The sequence below is a fragment of the Lycorma delicatula genome, chromosome 3 (assembly GCF_047948215.1).
Source record: "Lycorma delicatula isolate Av1 chromosome 3, ASM4794821v1, whole genome shotgun sequence".
Lineage (NCBI taxonomy): Eukaryota > Metazoa > Arthropoda > Insecta > Hemiptera > Fulgoridae > Lycorma > Lycorma delicatula.
The window spans coordinates 216,078,398-216,097,657 of NC_134457.1; the positions used below are offsets into that span (position 1 = coordinate 216,078,398).

Here is a 19,260-nt window from a genome sequence, read left to right on the forward strand (position 1 = left end):
GAATGTTTTCCCAGTTCCTCCTGGCGCATCCAAGAAGAAGGTCCCCCCAACTCCGTCATTTATCATTTGCATTATGCGATCGTAAATGCCTTTCTGTTCAAGCGTTAATTTGGGAATGTTTGATTGGACATATGACTGAAGATCACCAATGTTGTAATTCTGTTCACGGCGTAAATCCACATCAAATGAAGGAATCGCAGCTCGGGTGGGTGCTGGCATACCCGATTGACTAAGAACTTTATTTGCAATAGCTAAGCACTTGTCTTCAATATTTATCAATGCTTCGTTGTAAATGCCTTCAGTAAATTCCATGGTCATATTGGCATTTTCTAGGCGTACTCCAGGCAAAATATCCTCAGCCATAGGTGATCGATATCTTTTCCCATAACTCTTTGGGAGATGAAGGGAAGCAAGCGGTCAATATAATTGCGAATAATGCGCGAATTTGGTTTGGATATGCAGTGTTGCACGCTCATTAATACATATATCCCACTGTTGGTCGTTTTCTAATAAATTCAGAGCTTGGTGAAAGGCGCAGCTCAATCACGACACGATCACACAAAAGTACCTCGATTAAAGTGAATATTTAATTCAGATTGTATAATAATCTGAATCAGATTCAAGTGAATACGTATTTTTTTTTTCTTTTTTGTTAATAAACAATGCAATTGGGAACAGGTATTGTTTCACGTGTGACTGCGGTTGTCGTTAGCTAGTATGGCGAGTGTTCCCCTCGCTTCCGGCAGATGGCGCGGTCACTGGTACATAGCTGATCGTTAAAAAACTGTTTTCTCGCGGTCGCGGGTATGTGACTGATGCGAAAAATAGATAAAAACAATCTTTGATGCGGGTTATATATCGTGCTAAAATTTGAGCTCAATCGGTGCAGAACATTTTGAGTTTTTGAAGCGTACACAAACGAACTTAACATTTTTATATATAAAGATTTGTGGGCTGTGAAAAAAGCCCTTAAGTCGTGTGAAAGAACACTCCATTTTAAATGCTTACAAAAGCAGAGTAATGCTTACAAATTACAGAATTATCAAACGGCGTTGATTTCAGATATTAATAAACTGCTAACGTAAGTAGAGGTTGTGCTGCTTCAGTGTACAACGTGATTCTCGAGTATGAACCTACTAATGAATTACGGTCTCCAAAGAAAATAAAACCCCGCAGGTCAATTGAGAAAAAGGTGAGATTTTGATAAAACGCGATTCGTAAAAAAATTACAAGAATTTGAATTATTTAGAAATAGTTTAGCGGTGTATTACGTCCTTTGGTAGAGAATTCGGTTATTGTCTTCGACAACGCTTCTTATCATTAAACGAAAAGAATTCCAGCCGTGTTATAGAAAAACAATGATATCAAAATGCGGCTTAGTTCAAAAGGAATAATTTTTGAAGAGGTTTAAGTTAATGTTCAATCATAGCAAAGGGTTTCGCGTATTAAAAGTAATTATAATCCGTATAAAATTGGTTTGACACACAACGCCATATTGGTAAGTCGTGTTTTTATTCGGCTCCTAACGAATATGTTTGCCGGCCTCCGTGGCGCGAGTGGTAACGTCTCGGACTTTAATCCGGTGGTTCCGAGTTGGAATCCCGGTCAGGCATGGCATTTTCATACGCTATAAATCATTCATATCATCATCTGAAGCAATGCATAACGGTGGTTTCGGAGGTTAGAAAAAACAAAAAAAAACGAATACTTAGTTGTGTGGTTTCAGTGTTACTATTTGTGAATTTTGTTCTTTGCTTTTACATAGCAAAGAACGTTAAATGACCAAAAATCGATTGTTTGGTCATATATATGTAAAAAAATAACCTAACAAAGGATTTTTTGGTCATTATGTAAGGATATTTTTTCTGTGTATTTGGTTATTTCGACTTTTTTTGTTTGCATAGTCCTAAGTCTATCTGGGCTATAAGAAAGTTGGGTGTTTTAATTTATTTACTGTAAGTCATCCTTCTTGGTGGCTTTTCTTTTTGTTTTGTTTTTTTTTTTTTTTTTTTTTTTTTTTTTAATAAAATACATATGTTTTAGCTGTTAAATATAATTCAAAGAAATTTGTTACTTAATCAGTTGTGATTTTGTTTACATTGGCAACGGCCATACGGGCTCTTTGTGATTGGTCGTTGTGTTTGACAGCGGCCATCTTGCATTGATCTGATTGGTTTTCCTTTGTTCACATTTCCATCTGATTTATTAGCCTCTTATTTATTAAAACACGGTTCAAATTAAAAATAGATAGATAGATTTATTAAAAATAGATGAAAACAACCTTTGTTTACATTTCCAAATTAAAAATAGATAAATAGATTTATTAAAAATACATGAAAACAATCTTTGATGCGGGTTATATATCGTGATAAAATTTGAGCTCAATCGGTGCAGAACATTTCGAGTTTTTGAAGCGTACACAAACGAACTTAACGTTTATATATATATATATATAGATGTGGGTAAACTTTAAAAAGAAAACCTGCTCGAATGAAGAAGATCATTCTAGAAAAACCTTTATTCTGATAAAAACAAGAAAAAAGAAAATAAGAATACAAAAAAAAACACATACAACTACTTATGTTATACGTAACTTATGATTAGCATCAATACGGATTTAAAAAAAAGAAGATTTCTTTTGTGGTCTTCAAGCGATAACCTTTACTGAAATTGTAAAAAGGTATGATTATGATTATTATTATAGTAAGAAAAATTTTGGTTTGACTCGGTTTAATTTATAATATACTTTTGAGCGTGTGCTTCTTTAATCAAGAAATTTCTTTAACAAACAGAAATTTAGTTAAAATAAAATTTCGGTATGTTAACTTTCTGATAAATATTGTATAAAATAAGGGAAAACGGGTCAAAATTTTGGGTATTCGGTTTTTGTATTTCTAAAACAGTGTTCTGAGGAGCATCGATTCCAAAAATGCATAAAAAACAAGAGCAATTATGTATATGTCGGTCGATTCGTGCGTCTGTTTTGCTTAATACCTCATTAAAGATTGAACAAATATTCATGAAATTGGATACAACCAATGTACATAGGACATTGGTATCGTTCATTTTTTTTTTTTTTTAATGGGCAAGAAAGGTAAATGTTTCACGGTGACCTTTTAAAGACCGAAATATTTTTAAAAAAATCTTTTTATCCTTACTACCGAAAAAACAAAAAACGGATAAAACATTGGACTGATGCCTTTGAAACCCGACAATGCTATGTCGTGTGGTGAAATTTATTAGCGCAATTTGAGACGTAATATAAAATAATAATAAAAATATTAGGTTAGCAGTGGAAACAAATTTGAAAAGCTTCCTAAATTCCCTTTCTCCAAAATCCATACCCTCACCTCTTCGAAAACAAAAAAAAAAAAAAATATATATATATATATATATATATATATATAAGTAAATTAAAAAGATAATAACGGTCATGGCTTTAAATTTTCGACACTTTAAAGCAAAAATACATATAATGAATGGTAAAGAGGGCAAAAGAGGCACAGCCTCCCTCTTGGGACTAGTGTTGGAGAAGGTAATTTTTAAATTATCGTTTATTAAAACCAATACACTGTAAAATCTTTTACACTACTTTTCATTTGCTAAAAAAAATTCAATAAATAAATTTTAAAAATACGCAACGTTCAACTAAAAATAATAATTTTAAAATTTATTAATGGTAGGAGGGTTAAATTTTAATGTACCTATACGCAAATGCTCAAATGAAAATTCAACAATATCGCATGTAGCAATCTTTATTTCGAATTTACACATTTTACTAGTATGTGGTTTTTTTTTACCTGAGAATCCAGTTTAACTGAAGTTTCGCTTATATAAAATCGGTGCGACCTTATCGTTGTGTTCTTGGGAGGGGGAAACTAAGCGATTCAGTAAATAAGATTTCGTTTAATATTTTCTAAGTAATAATATTTACCAAAACAAATCTTATCTGTAATTCAGATCGGAATGATAATAAAACAAACACTCGATTATCGTACGAGAGACAAAAATGACAAGAGGTTATTAAATAATTATTTATTATTCTTTTATTGGCCTAATTCCAGTTCATAAATGCCGTATCGTTTCTATCGCTACTAAAATATTAGGTCGCTCTTTATTCAGCACGAAGGAAAACGGTCTTACAATATTTTAATACGGGATATACTTTACCGCTCCGACGGTATCTTTATCGAGTATATTTGTATAACAAAAAACACCTTTTTTTATTTTATTGGAATACATATAATATATTTCATCCGACAAAAATGTAAAATAAAATTAAAAAAAGGTTAAATATTTATTATAAAAAGAAACTAAGAAAACTACTTCAAACGAAAACAAAGGAATTCCCGGGGAAAAATTTTAATAAAACAGAATCTATAAGTAAACCCTCTATCTCTTTTACTTACTACTAATATTAAAAATATGAACTATTATTTTAATCGACTCTTATGTAATGTATACGTTTTTATTTCTTTAATATGAGTAAGAAACTATTCCAAAATAGATTACTTTCGATGATTTTATTATTTTATTTTATAGAGAAAGTTACTCAGATATAAAATGCCGAATAGCACAAGCTAAACGAGCCTTCAGTAAGAAATATAATTTGTTTACATCAAAAATTAATTTAAACGTCAGGAAAAGATTTTTGAAAGTGTATGTTTGGAGTGTCGCTTTATATGGAAGTGAAACTTGGACAATCGGAGTATCTGAGAAGAAAAGATTAGAAGCTTTTGAAATATGGTGCTATAGGAGAATGTTAAAAATCAGACGGGTGGATAAAGTGACAAATGAAGAGGTATTGCGGCAAATAGATGAAGAAAGAAGCATTTGGAAAAATATAGTTAAAAGAAGAGACAGACTTATAGGCCACATACTAAGGCATCCTGGAATAGTCGCTTTAATATTGGAAGGACAGGTAGAAGGGAAAAATTGTGTAGGCAGGCCACGTTTGGAGTATGTAAAACAAATTGTTGGGGATGTAGGATGTAGAGGGTATACTGAAATGAAACGACTAGCACTAGATAGGGAATCTTGGAGAGCTGCATCAAACCAGTCAAATGACTGAAGACAAAAAAAAAACTCAGATCCGTACCGATTTTTTTTCCGGGCAACTTAAGTGAAAGATACTTCAAAAAGATTTACACAGACGATTTAGATATTTTTATTTTTGTAATTTTCATTGTTTATTATTTGATTATTATAGCGTAATGATATAATTTATGGGCAATAAATTATCTGCGTGAAAAAATTAAAAATATTTAGTTGGAAAACTTGAGGTAATATATATATATATATCAGCATCCCATTACAACGCTAGTAATACACGATTTATTATTTATTTAGTACACGATTTATTTGCATTCCTTTTCTTATTTTTATAAAGACCAAAGTTCGTAGTACTGACGTTTTTATTAGAGGGTAGGTTATGCACTCGTGTTTATACTTTGTATAAAATAAAACGAAAAATGTAAAATAAAACATAAAATGTACTTAACAATAATACAAAAAAAAAAATTAATATTAAACAGTTTTCTTACGCAGTACTGCGCAAGAAAACAGAATTTTCGGTTTTAATATTTATTTAATTTGGTTTAATATTACTAACAATAAACCCGTCGGCTTAGTCAAGCGGTTAAACTTGGCATCGCAAAATCAGTTGATTTTCGAACTAGAGAGTTCTAAGGTTTCAATCAGTGTAAAGACAGTTCCTTTTATATGGATTTGAATGCTAGACTTTGGATACCGGTGATCTTTGGTGGTTGGGTTTCAATTAACCACACGTCTCAGGAGTACTCGACCTGAGTCTGTTCCAGACTACAAGCAAAGGCCCTACTTCTTGGGCCCCCAAGAGGAAAGTGGGGGTCATTGAAACTAACAGTGACGGGGATCTCACAGAAGGGACGGGTATGGACTACCTTATGGAGGCCGTTACCAGATCGGTAGAACTTTGTCGTCGGTGCACAAACACCAAAAAAGAAATTAAGGAGTGCGCGGTTCTGGTCGGTGAAAGAACGAGGGATGTGGAAATTGCGATGAAAGAGCTGTACGCATTATCGCGCCGCAGTCTCATCGCGGTACGCAGAAGTGGTGAACCGTTGAAAGATGCGGCTACACAAACTACGAGAACCGTCAACAGAGAGCTGTTGTCACACATAGAGGAGGGTGCGCCAGACGACGAAGTCCCGGACCTGGTTATCAGAAGGTGGTCAGAGGAGTGCTTTAAAAATTGTGAGGAGATAAAGGGGTTCACCTTTGAGGCCACATATGACTTAGCGGAGGATGTCAGGACAAGCCACGGTAGGAAAATATTGGACAGGGTCGTCACCATGCGTAGGCTGGTGAGGCAGTCCATTATTAACCGTTATGATATAATTTTATTAATAAAAACAGGAAAGTTTGCGACAAAATTTTACGGCTTTTACACGTTTCGAAACAAATGTCTCCAGTTTTTAGAATCGGGAAATCGGTATAATAAGAACCCACTTCAATACTTTCACGGTGCCCTGCAGGCCGTAGAACGTGACTGCTTGTCGGATCAGACGGCTCTGTTTAAGGATGCGCACCTAGTTGTGGAAAAATCCGTCAACAGAGGAAGCCCGCAGGGCTCCGTTCTCGGTCCCTTGCTGTGCAACTTGGTATTCGACGGGTTTTTGGGACTGACATTCCCGGAAGGGGTCACGGCCCAGTCTTTCGCCGATGACTTTCTCCTGTTAGTTCGTGGTAATTCACGACCGCAACTAGAAGACCGAGCGCGGGCGGCTTTGTCAACCGCAGAGGGTAGGATGGATATTCATGGATTTCTGTGACCAAGACGAAGTTTATGTTTCTTAAGGGTGCAGACAAATTATCATACAGTCGTAACCCCGTATTAAGTATAAAGGGTGTGTAATCAGTCGAGTTCGAGTTCGTAAATACCTAGGTGTTTTTTTTTTTTTTATGAGAAGTTGCTGTTTAGCAAACACATTAGGCAAGCAGCGGCGGATGCCGTCTCTGTGATGCACAAGCTTAGGAGGATTGCTCGGACTGGGATTACGGACTGTCGGGCCGTCATTTGTACATGGTGTACCGAGGTGTCTTCGAAAGTATGACCTCTTACGCGGCGTCCGTTTGGGCGCATAGGGTGGAAAGAAATCGAGCACTTATTCAAAATCAAAGGAGTGCCCAGCGCAGAGCCTTAATTGTACCGCACTAGTGTTTTTAAAACAACCTCCTACGAGGCTACTACTGTATTGGGAAAGGCTCTCCCTATCGATTTAGCGGTGAAAGTTCGGGCGGCCATGTGGAAATTGCGAAAAGGCAGGGAGGCCGAGGTATTTGGGATGTGGTTTCGAGCCGGCCTGTACCAGAGCGGAACGGTACAGGCTTTACATCGAGGAGGCTTTACAGCCTCGCGATGGAAGCATGGCAGGAAGAATGGCACGCCACGACTAAGTAAAGGTCCTTTTTTTAGATTTATACAGGATCTGGGGGGATGGTATGCCTCTCCTTCGTTTATAATGGCAACGGGAGCCCGAGTGGTCTCCAACCGTGTAAATTTAAACCGATATTTGTTTAGGTTCCACATGGCAGCTGTTGAGCTGTTCGTCGGCGGGTGGTCCAATCGAACGAACACATGATGTTCGATTTCGCAGCTCTTGGGAGGGCCAGGACTCAGGCTACCCTGGAACTTAGAGGTCAAGTGGAAAATTGGCCACTCACAAGCGGCGAGTCAATGTGGCGAGGGCCGCATTGTCGGACCGTGTGGGAGTTCCTTGATGCGGTTGCTTTGTTCAACCGACATCAGTAGTTTACCTGCGGGAAAAGACTCCTATCGCGATACTGTAGGAAACCTAGAGATATGGCTGGCTACCAGCCAGATTAAGGCTCCAAGCGCTTTAACGGTAGACAGGTACTTGTTAGCATTCAGCGCCCTAGGCGTGGCAGCGAATTGCTGTCTTTGACAAGATAAATTAATTATTGATAGTCATATATGTTTTATTAGTTGACGGAGTGGCCAACTCATTTTAGTGATATATGACAAGTGAACGGTTGGGACACGTAAGCCGGTGATGTATGGCACCAGCACGGTGCCATAAGCACACGGTGAGCGGAATAAGCAATATTCCGCTCACGCTGTTACGTAAGCTCTACGAGCTATATAGGACACTGGTCGCTAAACTGTTTCGAGGCTCAGTAGCCGTTTGTGGAACAGACATTCGGGCTTATGCTTTACGGCGACCGAATCGGGTGGTAGCTGGAGAAATGCCAAGGAAACCGATCATACTAAAAAATACTTAAGAAATTAATTAGATTTTACTTTCCCGGTTGCAGCGATATATGCTGCTATTATTCCAATACTTCCAGTCCAAAAAATCTATTTTTGTCAAACGGACGTTTGTGCGTATGTGTTTGCCTGTATTTGGTCTTATAACAATGGATCCCGTTAACTGATTTTCTTCAAAATTGGTAGTCACGTATTTCCTTCGTTGAAAAGAACGTATTAAATTTTTGAAAAAAATTGGAAAAAAGGGTGGGATTGTTTAGGACGAAATAAAATTTAAAATCTTTACTAAGGTACTTCAACGAAAGATTTTTCTTACAAAAGTTGAGGTTTTCTTTAACGAGATCTTAAACTACGAAAAATGTTTCTTTAATAATCACTGCCTCCCGAAAAAATAACTTTATATACTTTTATTTGTTTAGCTATATCTTGCTTCAGAAAAGGAGTTAATGGGAGTTTTTGCATCTACAATTTCTATAGCGATAGGCCTTCAAACCACTATAAAACGTTTTTTCCCCGCCCCACTCCAATTAAACAAAACATATTAGTTTAATTTTTTAAAAAAATTACTTTTAATCCGTTTGCATTTAAAATGTAAAAATATTAAAATTTTTTAATAAAATTAGAGTAAGATTTCTCTTACTCTAGTATTTAAAAAAAAGAAAAATTAGCCAAAAGTTTCACCCCCTCCTCGAAAATTACGACTTCCTTTATTTACAATAATGGCTGCACCTTTGTATTTCTTAAACGATTCTATTAAATTCTTTTTTTTTTAATTTATCACCACTTAGGGATTATTTGCTCAGAAATTAATTTACCCGAATGCTTCCCGTTGAGTACGCGAGCTCCCAAAATGAAATCTCTTTTTCATAATTTCAAACGTATCTCAAAACGTATCTTGTTAAACAATAAAATCACTACTATATAAATACGAGGTCTGTAAATAAAGTAGCGAGACTGCTTCAGAAAATTTTTTATATATAAACCAATTATACATGGACTACATCACCTTTGAAATAGTTCGCTTGGAAGCCACGCAACGGCTTCAAACGGTTTTCCCACTCTTCATAGCGCTGTTGGAACTCAAAACCGGAATATGCTTCAAACGGTCGGTTACATTTTCGTTTTGTTTTCTACTGTTCCAAAATGGTGTCGTACTTTGAGGTGTTTTTTTTTAAGTCGGAAACAGGAAAAAGTCGCAGGGACTCCAGTCAGGTAAATAAGGTGGTTGAGGACTATCGGAATGTTTTTCTTTGCCAAAAACTCATTAACTGAGAGTGCAATGTGATAAAGATGGATTGTCGTGATGCGGCATCCAGTTGTCTTTGATGGCTGGTCTCACGCGGGCAATTCTTTCCGCAGTCTTTCAAGAATTTCTCGGTAAACATATTGATTTAGTCTGTCCTGTAGGGAAACACTCCTTATGGACAATACCATTACTATCGAAGAAACAAATTAGCGTAGTTTTGATTTTTGATTTGCTCGTGTTTGCTTTTTTGGGACGAGGTGAGTTTGAAGCGTGCCACTCCTTGCTTTGGCGTTTAGTTTCTGGGTCGTACTGAATATCCAAGATTCATCACCAGCAATAACATTTTTTTTAGAAAATCAGGATCAGTTTCAATTCGTCCTAAAAGATCACAGCATACTTTCACCCTGTTGTTTTTCTGTTCAACAGTGAGGTTTTTTGGGCCCGATTTTGCATAAAATTTTTTCACGTCCACTTCGTTTGCCCGTAAATTTTATAGACTGTCCACACTTTAGTCTGTGAAACTCCCAACCGGTTAGAAAAACCTTTTGTACTGACACCGGAACTACGTTGAACAGCAACAGTAATGTTTTTATCGACATTAACCGGAGAGGAGAGTCATAAGGAATACGATTACTGCTAGGAAGAGATCCTGTTTTCCGTAACAAACGAAATGTCGCATTAATAGTTCTTGGATTTCGAATCCTGCTATTAGAATAAGATTGTCGATATTCTTGAACAGCGGCCGTATCACTCACTCACTACCCACCCACACACACACACAAAATATCGGCATTTTCATTCGAAAATAAGTATGGCATCATTATTTCAATAACCAACCAGATTCAGAATGATTATGAAGTACAGCAGTCTACTTGTACTAACATCCCAACTCCGTACGACAAAACACCCGCCTTGTGACGCTTCCGGTCGCCTCCCCCCCCCCCCGACCATAGCCTTGATGGTGATTAGCGGGAGTCGTCTTTCGTCCTCTAACTTTGCATCTCATAGTAATAAGCCAGGCTTCGTTGGTATGCCACCGATGTAAATGCGCCGGTAGACATTTACAGCAGCGATTTATAAACTCAGCTTTTGTTTTCGCTGCAGGCCTCATCCTGACATCTTGAATGTCCCCTACATAGTTGCCCTTTAAACTAGCTAACAGAGTTCGCGGAAGCACGAGCCCCGCGCGTACTTCTACACTTTACAGAGCCCATTTTTGCGTAAATGTCTCATAATATTCGAGGTAATTGAATAAATAAAATACAACCAAAAGATGTTGTTCGCAACAACGAAACGTATTCCTAGTTTCCTTAGTGAACTCAAACTTTCAGTTCATATCCCTGACTACTTGTACTATCATCCCAACTCCGTTGGGGAAGACATCCGCCTTTTGACGCTTCCGGTCGCCAAACCCTCCCCCATTCGTAGCCCTGATGGGCTTTAAACGGGAGTACTTGTACTAACACGAAAATTGGACTAATGAACTGAAACTCGATTGTAAGCTTACGAAACAACACAATTACAGTAAAAAAAAACTTAATTGTTGGACAGCTATTATTATATTGCCAACTTATGAAATAAAATTTTTCCAAAAAACATTATTCCTCATTTTGATTTGATTTAAACAAAAATCATAGTTTTTTGAAAGAATTTAAATACACCGCTACGACGGTTGATACAGTACTATCATGACTGAAATAATTCATTTTGAAACTTCTTTTATTAATTCTGAATATCAGAAATTTCTGTTTTTTATCATTTTTCCCCTTTTCAAAAATAAATCGGTTATCCATAAAAATCATTTTCCACTTAAATTTAGGCTCTACATAAAAGTCCATATTATTTAACTGTTATTCGCTTTGTTTACTTTATTTACACTGTTCTGTTTAGAATTAAATTCACATTTACCTGACTGTTCTGAAACAGAAACAGTAATTCTATACTTTCAACAGCAGTATTTGTTTAATTATATAATAACTGACTGTAAATTGCTATATTATAAAAACAAATTCTTTAAATTACAACACAAGGGATTCCTTTACTTGTGTATATATATATATATATATATATATATATATATATATATGTATATATATATGTGTATATATTGTGTGTATATATATGTATATGTATATATATATATATATATATATATACACACAGCAGATATAGTAATACGATAATGCAATATGTAATGTTAATAAAAAAAATTACTCACATTAATAAGCTGTAGAATATGCTTGCATCTATCTCTTACATCAGAGAACGGGCAGGATACAGAAAGTCTTAGCAATACAGGTATATGAATCGTTAATAAAGATGTGTAATCCGTTTTTGAATTCGATCCATTAGTAATATTACCGTTTGATACTTGATTAACCGGACTTCCGTAACCTTCTATCCACTGACCGATAGAACGTTCCGTAGAATCTAAAGCTTGCGCCCTAATACTTAATTCTCTTGTGCAAATAGACGAACAAAACCTAGAAATTATATCTACATTTGATAAATCATCATTTTCAAACAATTTTTTATGAAAACACATATCTGAACCTATACCGTTTGATTTTTTTATTTCTGGTACTTGTTTTAGAAACATTTACAAAAATATCGGTTAAAATATTTTTAACGATAATAATATCTATTTAATAAATAAATATATAAACGATATTTCTTAATCGCTCAAAAATATCGAATAAATTTAAATATAAATAATTAATAAATAACTATCCCATTAATGATAAAATAAAATTTAAAGGTTATAACAATAAATATACATAAGTTATATTGTTTAATTCGATTCGAGCTGCAGTGCTAAGACATGTACAGCGTCGCTGAATTCTGAAAAAGAAAAAAAAATCATTAATTATATTTACAGTAAAAGATCTTAAAAATAAAACAAGTATTTTTGTGGGTTGCACTCGGTAAATTATCTTAATTTTATTACAAATCGACAAGGTGAAGTTTATATTCGTGGAGGACCGCAGCACTGCTCTTTGTTTGGCTGCAGAGATGGCAATATGGCACAACAGTACAGTCCAGGTTTAGTCCTACAGAACAAAGAGACGTGCTTGTCGATCCGTTCTAAACAAGAAATGGTGTCCGTTTAAAATACGTTACTGTATTTTTTGGAACCTATGATTTCTTTCTGATTATGGTAATAACACGATTAAAAATATTAATTTACATTATTATATTAGTAAATTACATACATTTAACCTGCAATTAATTACAATAATTTAATTATAAAAGTTTTTACTAAAACGGTGTCGTAGTTCTTAGCATTTTATTCAAAGCTGATAGTAATAATTTGGACATATATTCCTACGGAATGGCAATAAGTTGGTTATAGCTGCGGAATAAAAAATAAAATATTTTTTATATTAATTTACTAAATAATTAAACGATCAATACTACCTTAATACTGTCCTTAACTTGTTTCGTACGCGGTTTCCGTACAACTATCTTCTGTGATAGACCAACACCCGTCGACTTCCGAGTTTCACTTTCACCGGGATTAATTTCCAGTTCGTCTTCACTACCTGATGTCTCATCATCGTCCATCCCTATGTTTATAATTATGCTTTCAACGGGATCTTCCATCAACGCATCTGTTTTCCGGTAAGAATCCATTATCTCCTGAACTTTTGACGCTGATCTTTTCCGGTATTCTACATTAATCGAGAAAATTGCGTGTAATGTAACGGCTCTAAGTTCTGTTAATGACATGTGGAACAAATAAATTCAATCGGGTTAAAATCTTAGTGATAAGATGACAATCTAAGCGCTGCGATTCCTTTATTATTTAGTATTTCGTCTAAAATTCTTTTTTTATGAGATCTAGGTCGTACTTAATATTTTTTTTGGGGGCTCATTCTTGAATATATTTTCAATGAACTGGATGACGAAGGTTTATTTTTTTGTTTATTACGGTACGGTACGGTACGTTATCTATAACTAAAATACAATTTGTCGGTAGTCCTGAGATAACTTGCTTTTCGGTACTGTACATCAAAAATTTTTCACTGTTCATCTCTTTATTACAAATATTAAATAAGCACAATCTATGAATCCCGCGTCCCCAGCCGCATGAGGCACAATTAAACGGTCACTGACATATTAACAAAAAACACCTGGTACATCGTCACTTTTCCAGCACATTTTTACCGTTCAAGTATATGACCGACCGGTCTCTTTTGCACAGAAGTTACATTTTTTCTCCGATACCTAAGAAAAAGATCAGTCTATTGTTTTTACACTTCCTTAATCGAAAACCCATAATTTTATAATTTTCTTTAGCGTTTCCCTACTTGCGGTAAAATTCAGTTCGCGACAAAAATTGTGTAATAGGTATTTCCTTATAGAATTCGAAATATATAATAAATTCTCTTCTAATAATAACACAACAGTCGAAATCATCTATTTCATATTTATTACGAGAAGTATATTTCTTTTTTCCTTGGCGTTTGAATTTGAAAACCAGTAGTCTCTGCTTCGCATCCGATTTTCCTTATAATTACTGCAGACCAACTTAAGTTTAGGATTCTACAAGCACAGTTCCGCCTCTTTCACAAGAGGCACCGATAATCCAATTTTTTTCTTTATCTATGAACTTAATAATGTTACACGTAAATTAACTTAGTAAAGTACACGTATTTGTTTTCATCATAACAGTTGCAATTTCCAATGCATAAAACAGAGAATATTTGTTTACATTAATAATAACAACTACAAATTACGTAATGTTTACACGCCTATTTTAAACCTTTAACCCATAATTCTATGGCATACGGGTCTCTGTTCGTCATAATATCATTCGTTAAAAACAACTGATGTAATTAATTTATACTTTATTTACACTGGCATATACCTTTCTTAGTACGATATATTTTCATCATGCTTGTTTTTTGAAGTACATCGACTAAGAAAACGATTGCTCTTTTCACAAAATAACAGGGCAGAACTTAAAATTCATTATTTATACAAAAATATCCGTATCCGTAATTAATCAGAAGAAAAAAAAGATGTTTTTTATTAAACACTGAAATTAAAATGACATCAATTAATTCATTAATATAAATAAAACCTAATAAATAATACAATCACTATCATAATATGCATCTGCGTTCACACACACAGAGACAATAACGTTTAAACAATAATCTAATCTCGCAGAAGAAGTCGCAATTACTCGTACTTTACTAGTAACACTGGAACGTGACTGTACACAGCAGCAGTTCATAACTTTCAGAACATCCACCTCGCTTTGTCGACTAGTACAATAATTTTACATAATAAAGATTGCATCCATTTAAAAAATCACTTGCATTTATATTATTCACTTTATTAAAATAATTTTCCTTACATACCTTCAAATTCTAGAGTTAATTTATTTCCTGGTACAATTTTGTTTAGATCTTAATTCTGAATATAACACGTAAAAATATAATAGTAATCAAAATTAAAACCGTTCAGAAAAATTATAATATTTAGAATATTATCTTTGTTCTTTATATTATAAAATTGTTAAAATATTCTACGGTTGTATATCAATTATTTCTATATATCTTGATATTTGCAATGATTCATTCATGAAACTTCTTAATTTTCTCTCTCTCTTCAAAGATAACTATGTGAATCATACTCGTATGTTTTTTTTTCTTATGTAAGCTATTATTTATAATTTATGTTTAACTTGTTATTGGAAAACTATTTCAATGTACTTTTATTTATTATGTTATTAGTTTTTATTTAATAAAAATAAATGCATAAATAAATATTGTAAAAAAATAAACAAAACAAATACTTGTAATTGTTTCTATTAATATTCAAAAATATTATTACATATTCATATAATATTAAAAAATATTATTAAAACTTTTTTAAATAAAAATTATATTTTCTGTTGAACACCACACTTTTTTTTTACAAAATTAAAATATCAATAATGGAGTCAGGCAGCCTGCATGACAAGGAAGGTTTAATTCCGGGTTGATATCTAACGAATTCTAAGGTATTGAATATTTTAAGATGCTGCCTAAAGTCCTGGTGTCCTTGACATGATCGGATCAAGCCTGTACCTACAAACAAAAAATAGAATCGAGGAACGGGAAAGGAATGGGTGATGAGAAATGATGACCTCGCTTCGGAGGAATTCCGATACGACACAAATTACCCTATCCATAAAAAGCTTAAGGCCCTCTTCATACACAGGTATCTATCATCCCGCTCGCATCTGATCAACAGATCAGGATATTTTTAGCTAGTTGAGAAAATTATGTCATTGATTTTACGTCGTGATCAGTTTAAATATAAGCTCCAATAAAATTTTCATTACGTCAGAAATTAGAGCCACCTGCCCCAACTTTAAGTAGAGATTCCTAAAATAACAGCCTCACTCATCCCCAGAACTGTGTGGCTAGTCAAAGTATCCGACTTGAATGGTTTATAGTTAATAAACCGATCAGCCGATTCCACAGAAGCAGTGCTTTTGAATAAAATACAAGCAATGCAATTCTTTTGTTTTACTTAATTTCACGGTATCTGTGCAATCGCTTAACCATTAAACTAATGTAAGAGTATATACGATGCTCCTACTCGACAAAGGGTCCTACAGACGCGAAAATAAAATAAAAATACAGTCCACCTACAATATTTCAACCAAACTGTTGTAAATGATTTGATCTGAGACAACGAATCCACTCTCATACTAAAAAAAAGAACAACAAGCACGTCGTACCAGGCTTGCTACAGAAAGTGAAGATGTTTTAATGTCGCTTAACTAAGTTTAAAAGTGCTGATATTTATCCAACAAGTAATACTTCACTTGTTGTCATAAAGGATATCCAAAAGAATACCGAATGAGGTCACTCTTGTCATGCTGATATTGAACCGGAGCAGAAAGAATGTATTCTGAATAAAATTTACGTAATATTCAACCGTTTCTATTTAGTTCTACGACGTAATGTCTCATCACTTAATTGCCAGACTATGACATAAGCTCGGATTAATGAAGTCAAATGTGATTTAATTGCCAGACGTCCGCCTTATTGTTTAATTGTCAGAATCTATTGAGTAGAGCGAATAGGGGTAAAAATAGTAGTACTAAAAGGGTTAAATAAATAATACTCTTCCTGAGATGGAAATCCAAATCAGACGTCGACATACATGGACAGAAATTTTTTTAACTAATATTTTAGTATTTAATTAATATTTTATAATTTGATTATTTAGAATTCATAAAAAGAATGAAGCTGTGCATTTCAACAAAAAAAGGAAATTAAAATATTAGCAAGAAAATGAAAGTAATTAAAATGTACACATATTTTACCATTAAAAAAATAATGCTGTAAATTTCAATGTTTTAAAGATAGTAAATACTGCACGAAGTAATCTTTAGAATAGAAGTTAACAATGAAAAATGATGGAAATTCTACTTTCATCTTTTATGAAAACTTTTTTTTTTACTACAAGATCCTTTTTATCTAGTTTGATGGTATAACAGACACGCGTGCACGTGTACACCTTTGATTTCAATAACAAAGCAAACAACAATGCAAAAAATAGAGTGTTTAATGCAACTTTGTTTAAAATAATTTAGCGATCGACATAACTTCTGAGAAAACTAAAAGTTTTATGAAGTGGCTACGTATGACTGCAAGCACCGAGTCGTTCTTGAGTTACGCTCAATTTAAGGTAGAAAAAATTTGAGCGGAGCAAATTAGAAGCCTGATTGGTTATAATGCTACAAGTTGAAACGTTGATGTTTCTTTACCTGCGGTATCTATTATCGGCAATATTGTTCGGCGTATTCGGATACCGTTAGCGTTACTTACTTGAGGGTTATAATGACTGGGTGTGTGTTTAAACCGGTTAAAAGGAAACAAAATACGAAAATTCGGACTTCTTGTGCAGAACAACACAAGTTTTATACTTTTCTTTAAAAAAAAAACTCACGCGCAGTTCTGTGCAACACAGACTTGTCGTTAATATATATATATATATATAAAATCCAGCTTAACTGAATAGTATCTTTGTACTCCCCCCTCATACCACAAAACGTAAAGAAAATTCATTTTCACCCCAATTTACCATGGGCCCGAAAGTAATACCGTACTTTTTACCGAAAAGTCGGTAAAAAATAATTTTTTCTAGTTTAATTGCGTTGAGAGGTGACTTCATTTTCTAATATTAAACATATACGTAAAAAAGATTTCGATTTTTGTAACAAAAAAAATTATTCTACAGCTTGTAATATCCAAAGACATCTAGGTATAAACCAATAAGGAGTGAGCGCGCTGTGAGAAACCTTGCAACACACATCCGCGCATGTACATCACGCAGCACTTCACCGTCTAGTTTATTTTTCTCTTTTAGCCTCCGGAACTACCGTACGGTATTACTTCAGAGAATGAATGAGGATGATATGTACGAGTTTAAATCAAGTGTAGTCTTGTACACTCTCAGTTCGACCATTCTTTAGAAGTGTGGTTAATTGAAACCCAACCACTAAAGAACACCGGTATCCGCGATCTAGTATTCAAATCCGTATAAAAGAGGATTTGAACGTTGCAACTCTCCCAGTCCGGTGGGCTCACCGTCTAGTCCACCGGTATACAAGTTCATCAGTATTAATTTCTGAATAAATTCACAGAACAAACTTTTAAATTACTGATAATTCCTTTACTTAGTGCGCACTCTTTTTATCTTAATCTTTATTTATTTATTTTTTAGTAATTATTAAAACTTATCACAATGAATCATGAGTGACTAAATAAATAAATGTTTAATGTTTGAACATTTTTATAGTTAAATAGTATAAATCATAAACTGATAATTTATACTGCTCATTTTCTTCACGTTTTGCGAAAATTTGCTGGTAAAAATTCAGTTACAATCTACAAATATAAAAGAAAGAAATCTTATCTTTTAATAGAAAAGTAGACTTACCGTTTGCATAAAACGAATTAAAAAGAGAGCATTTAAATTTTTCTTAATTATTATTATTTTAATTTAGTAAAGAATTTATTCGTACATCGTAAATATCTTTTATCATAAAAGACTGCAACCAAACTAACAATATTAATAAAGTTTATATTTTGTATCAATACTCTAATCAAAAATAATTTTAAAATATTTAATATTTAATTTAAATAAATATTTTAAATGATAAGTGTAAAAATTTTGTCTGAGAAGACAGTAAATAAAGTAAAATGAACTAAAAATTATAAACTCAGACGATAACTAAAAATGTATTTCATTTATCGACCGTCAAACATTTGTTTTAATTTTAACTGATGACGATAATTATGGGGATAAAAAAAAAGCATATCCTTCATTTTATAATTTTGCTATGTTTTTTCCAAAAGTATAAGTTACAACACTACTAATGCGCCGAGAAGGGGAGGAAAAAATTTAAGAAAAATTGAATTGAAATGTTTAAAAAAGGAAAAAATTATGAAATTGTTAATAGTTTATTTTTCCGATTCACATTATTTATTTATGAATAGTCTTTTTTTAATATTGACGTATTTGTTGTTATTTTCAATTAATTACTGTAGACATTTATCTCATTAACAATAACAATAATTAAACATGTTAATTATTATGTACAATGATTGTACGATTAATCCTTAAAAAAACTACTATATTAGTGACAATAAACGATATAAAAATTAAATTAAATTATAAATAATACAAATAAATATTTTTACTTCCTTGCACGAAGTAAAGGAAGTATTGAGAT

The 19,260-nt window shown here is 33.6% G+C and overlaps 1 protein-coding gene across 1 annotated transcript in view; it reads right to left on the minus strand.

Annotated features, from left to right (window-relative positions):
- LOC142321308 (uncharacterized) overlaps positions 1-19,260 on the minus strand; it is a 283,695-nt gene that overhangs the window by 223,661 nt on the left and 40,774 nt on the right. The window contains exon 2 of the mRNA XM_075359303.1: positions 11,734-12,356. Within this exon, the coding sequence (XP_075215418.1) occupies positions 11,734-12,114 (381 nt within the window). The 5' untranslated portion in view covers positions 12,115-12,356. The remainder of the gene's footprint in view (positions 1-11,733; positions 12,357-19,260) is intronic.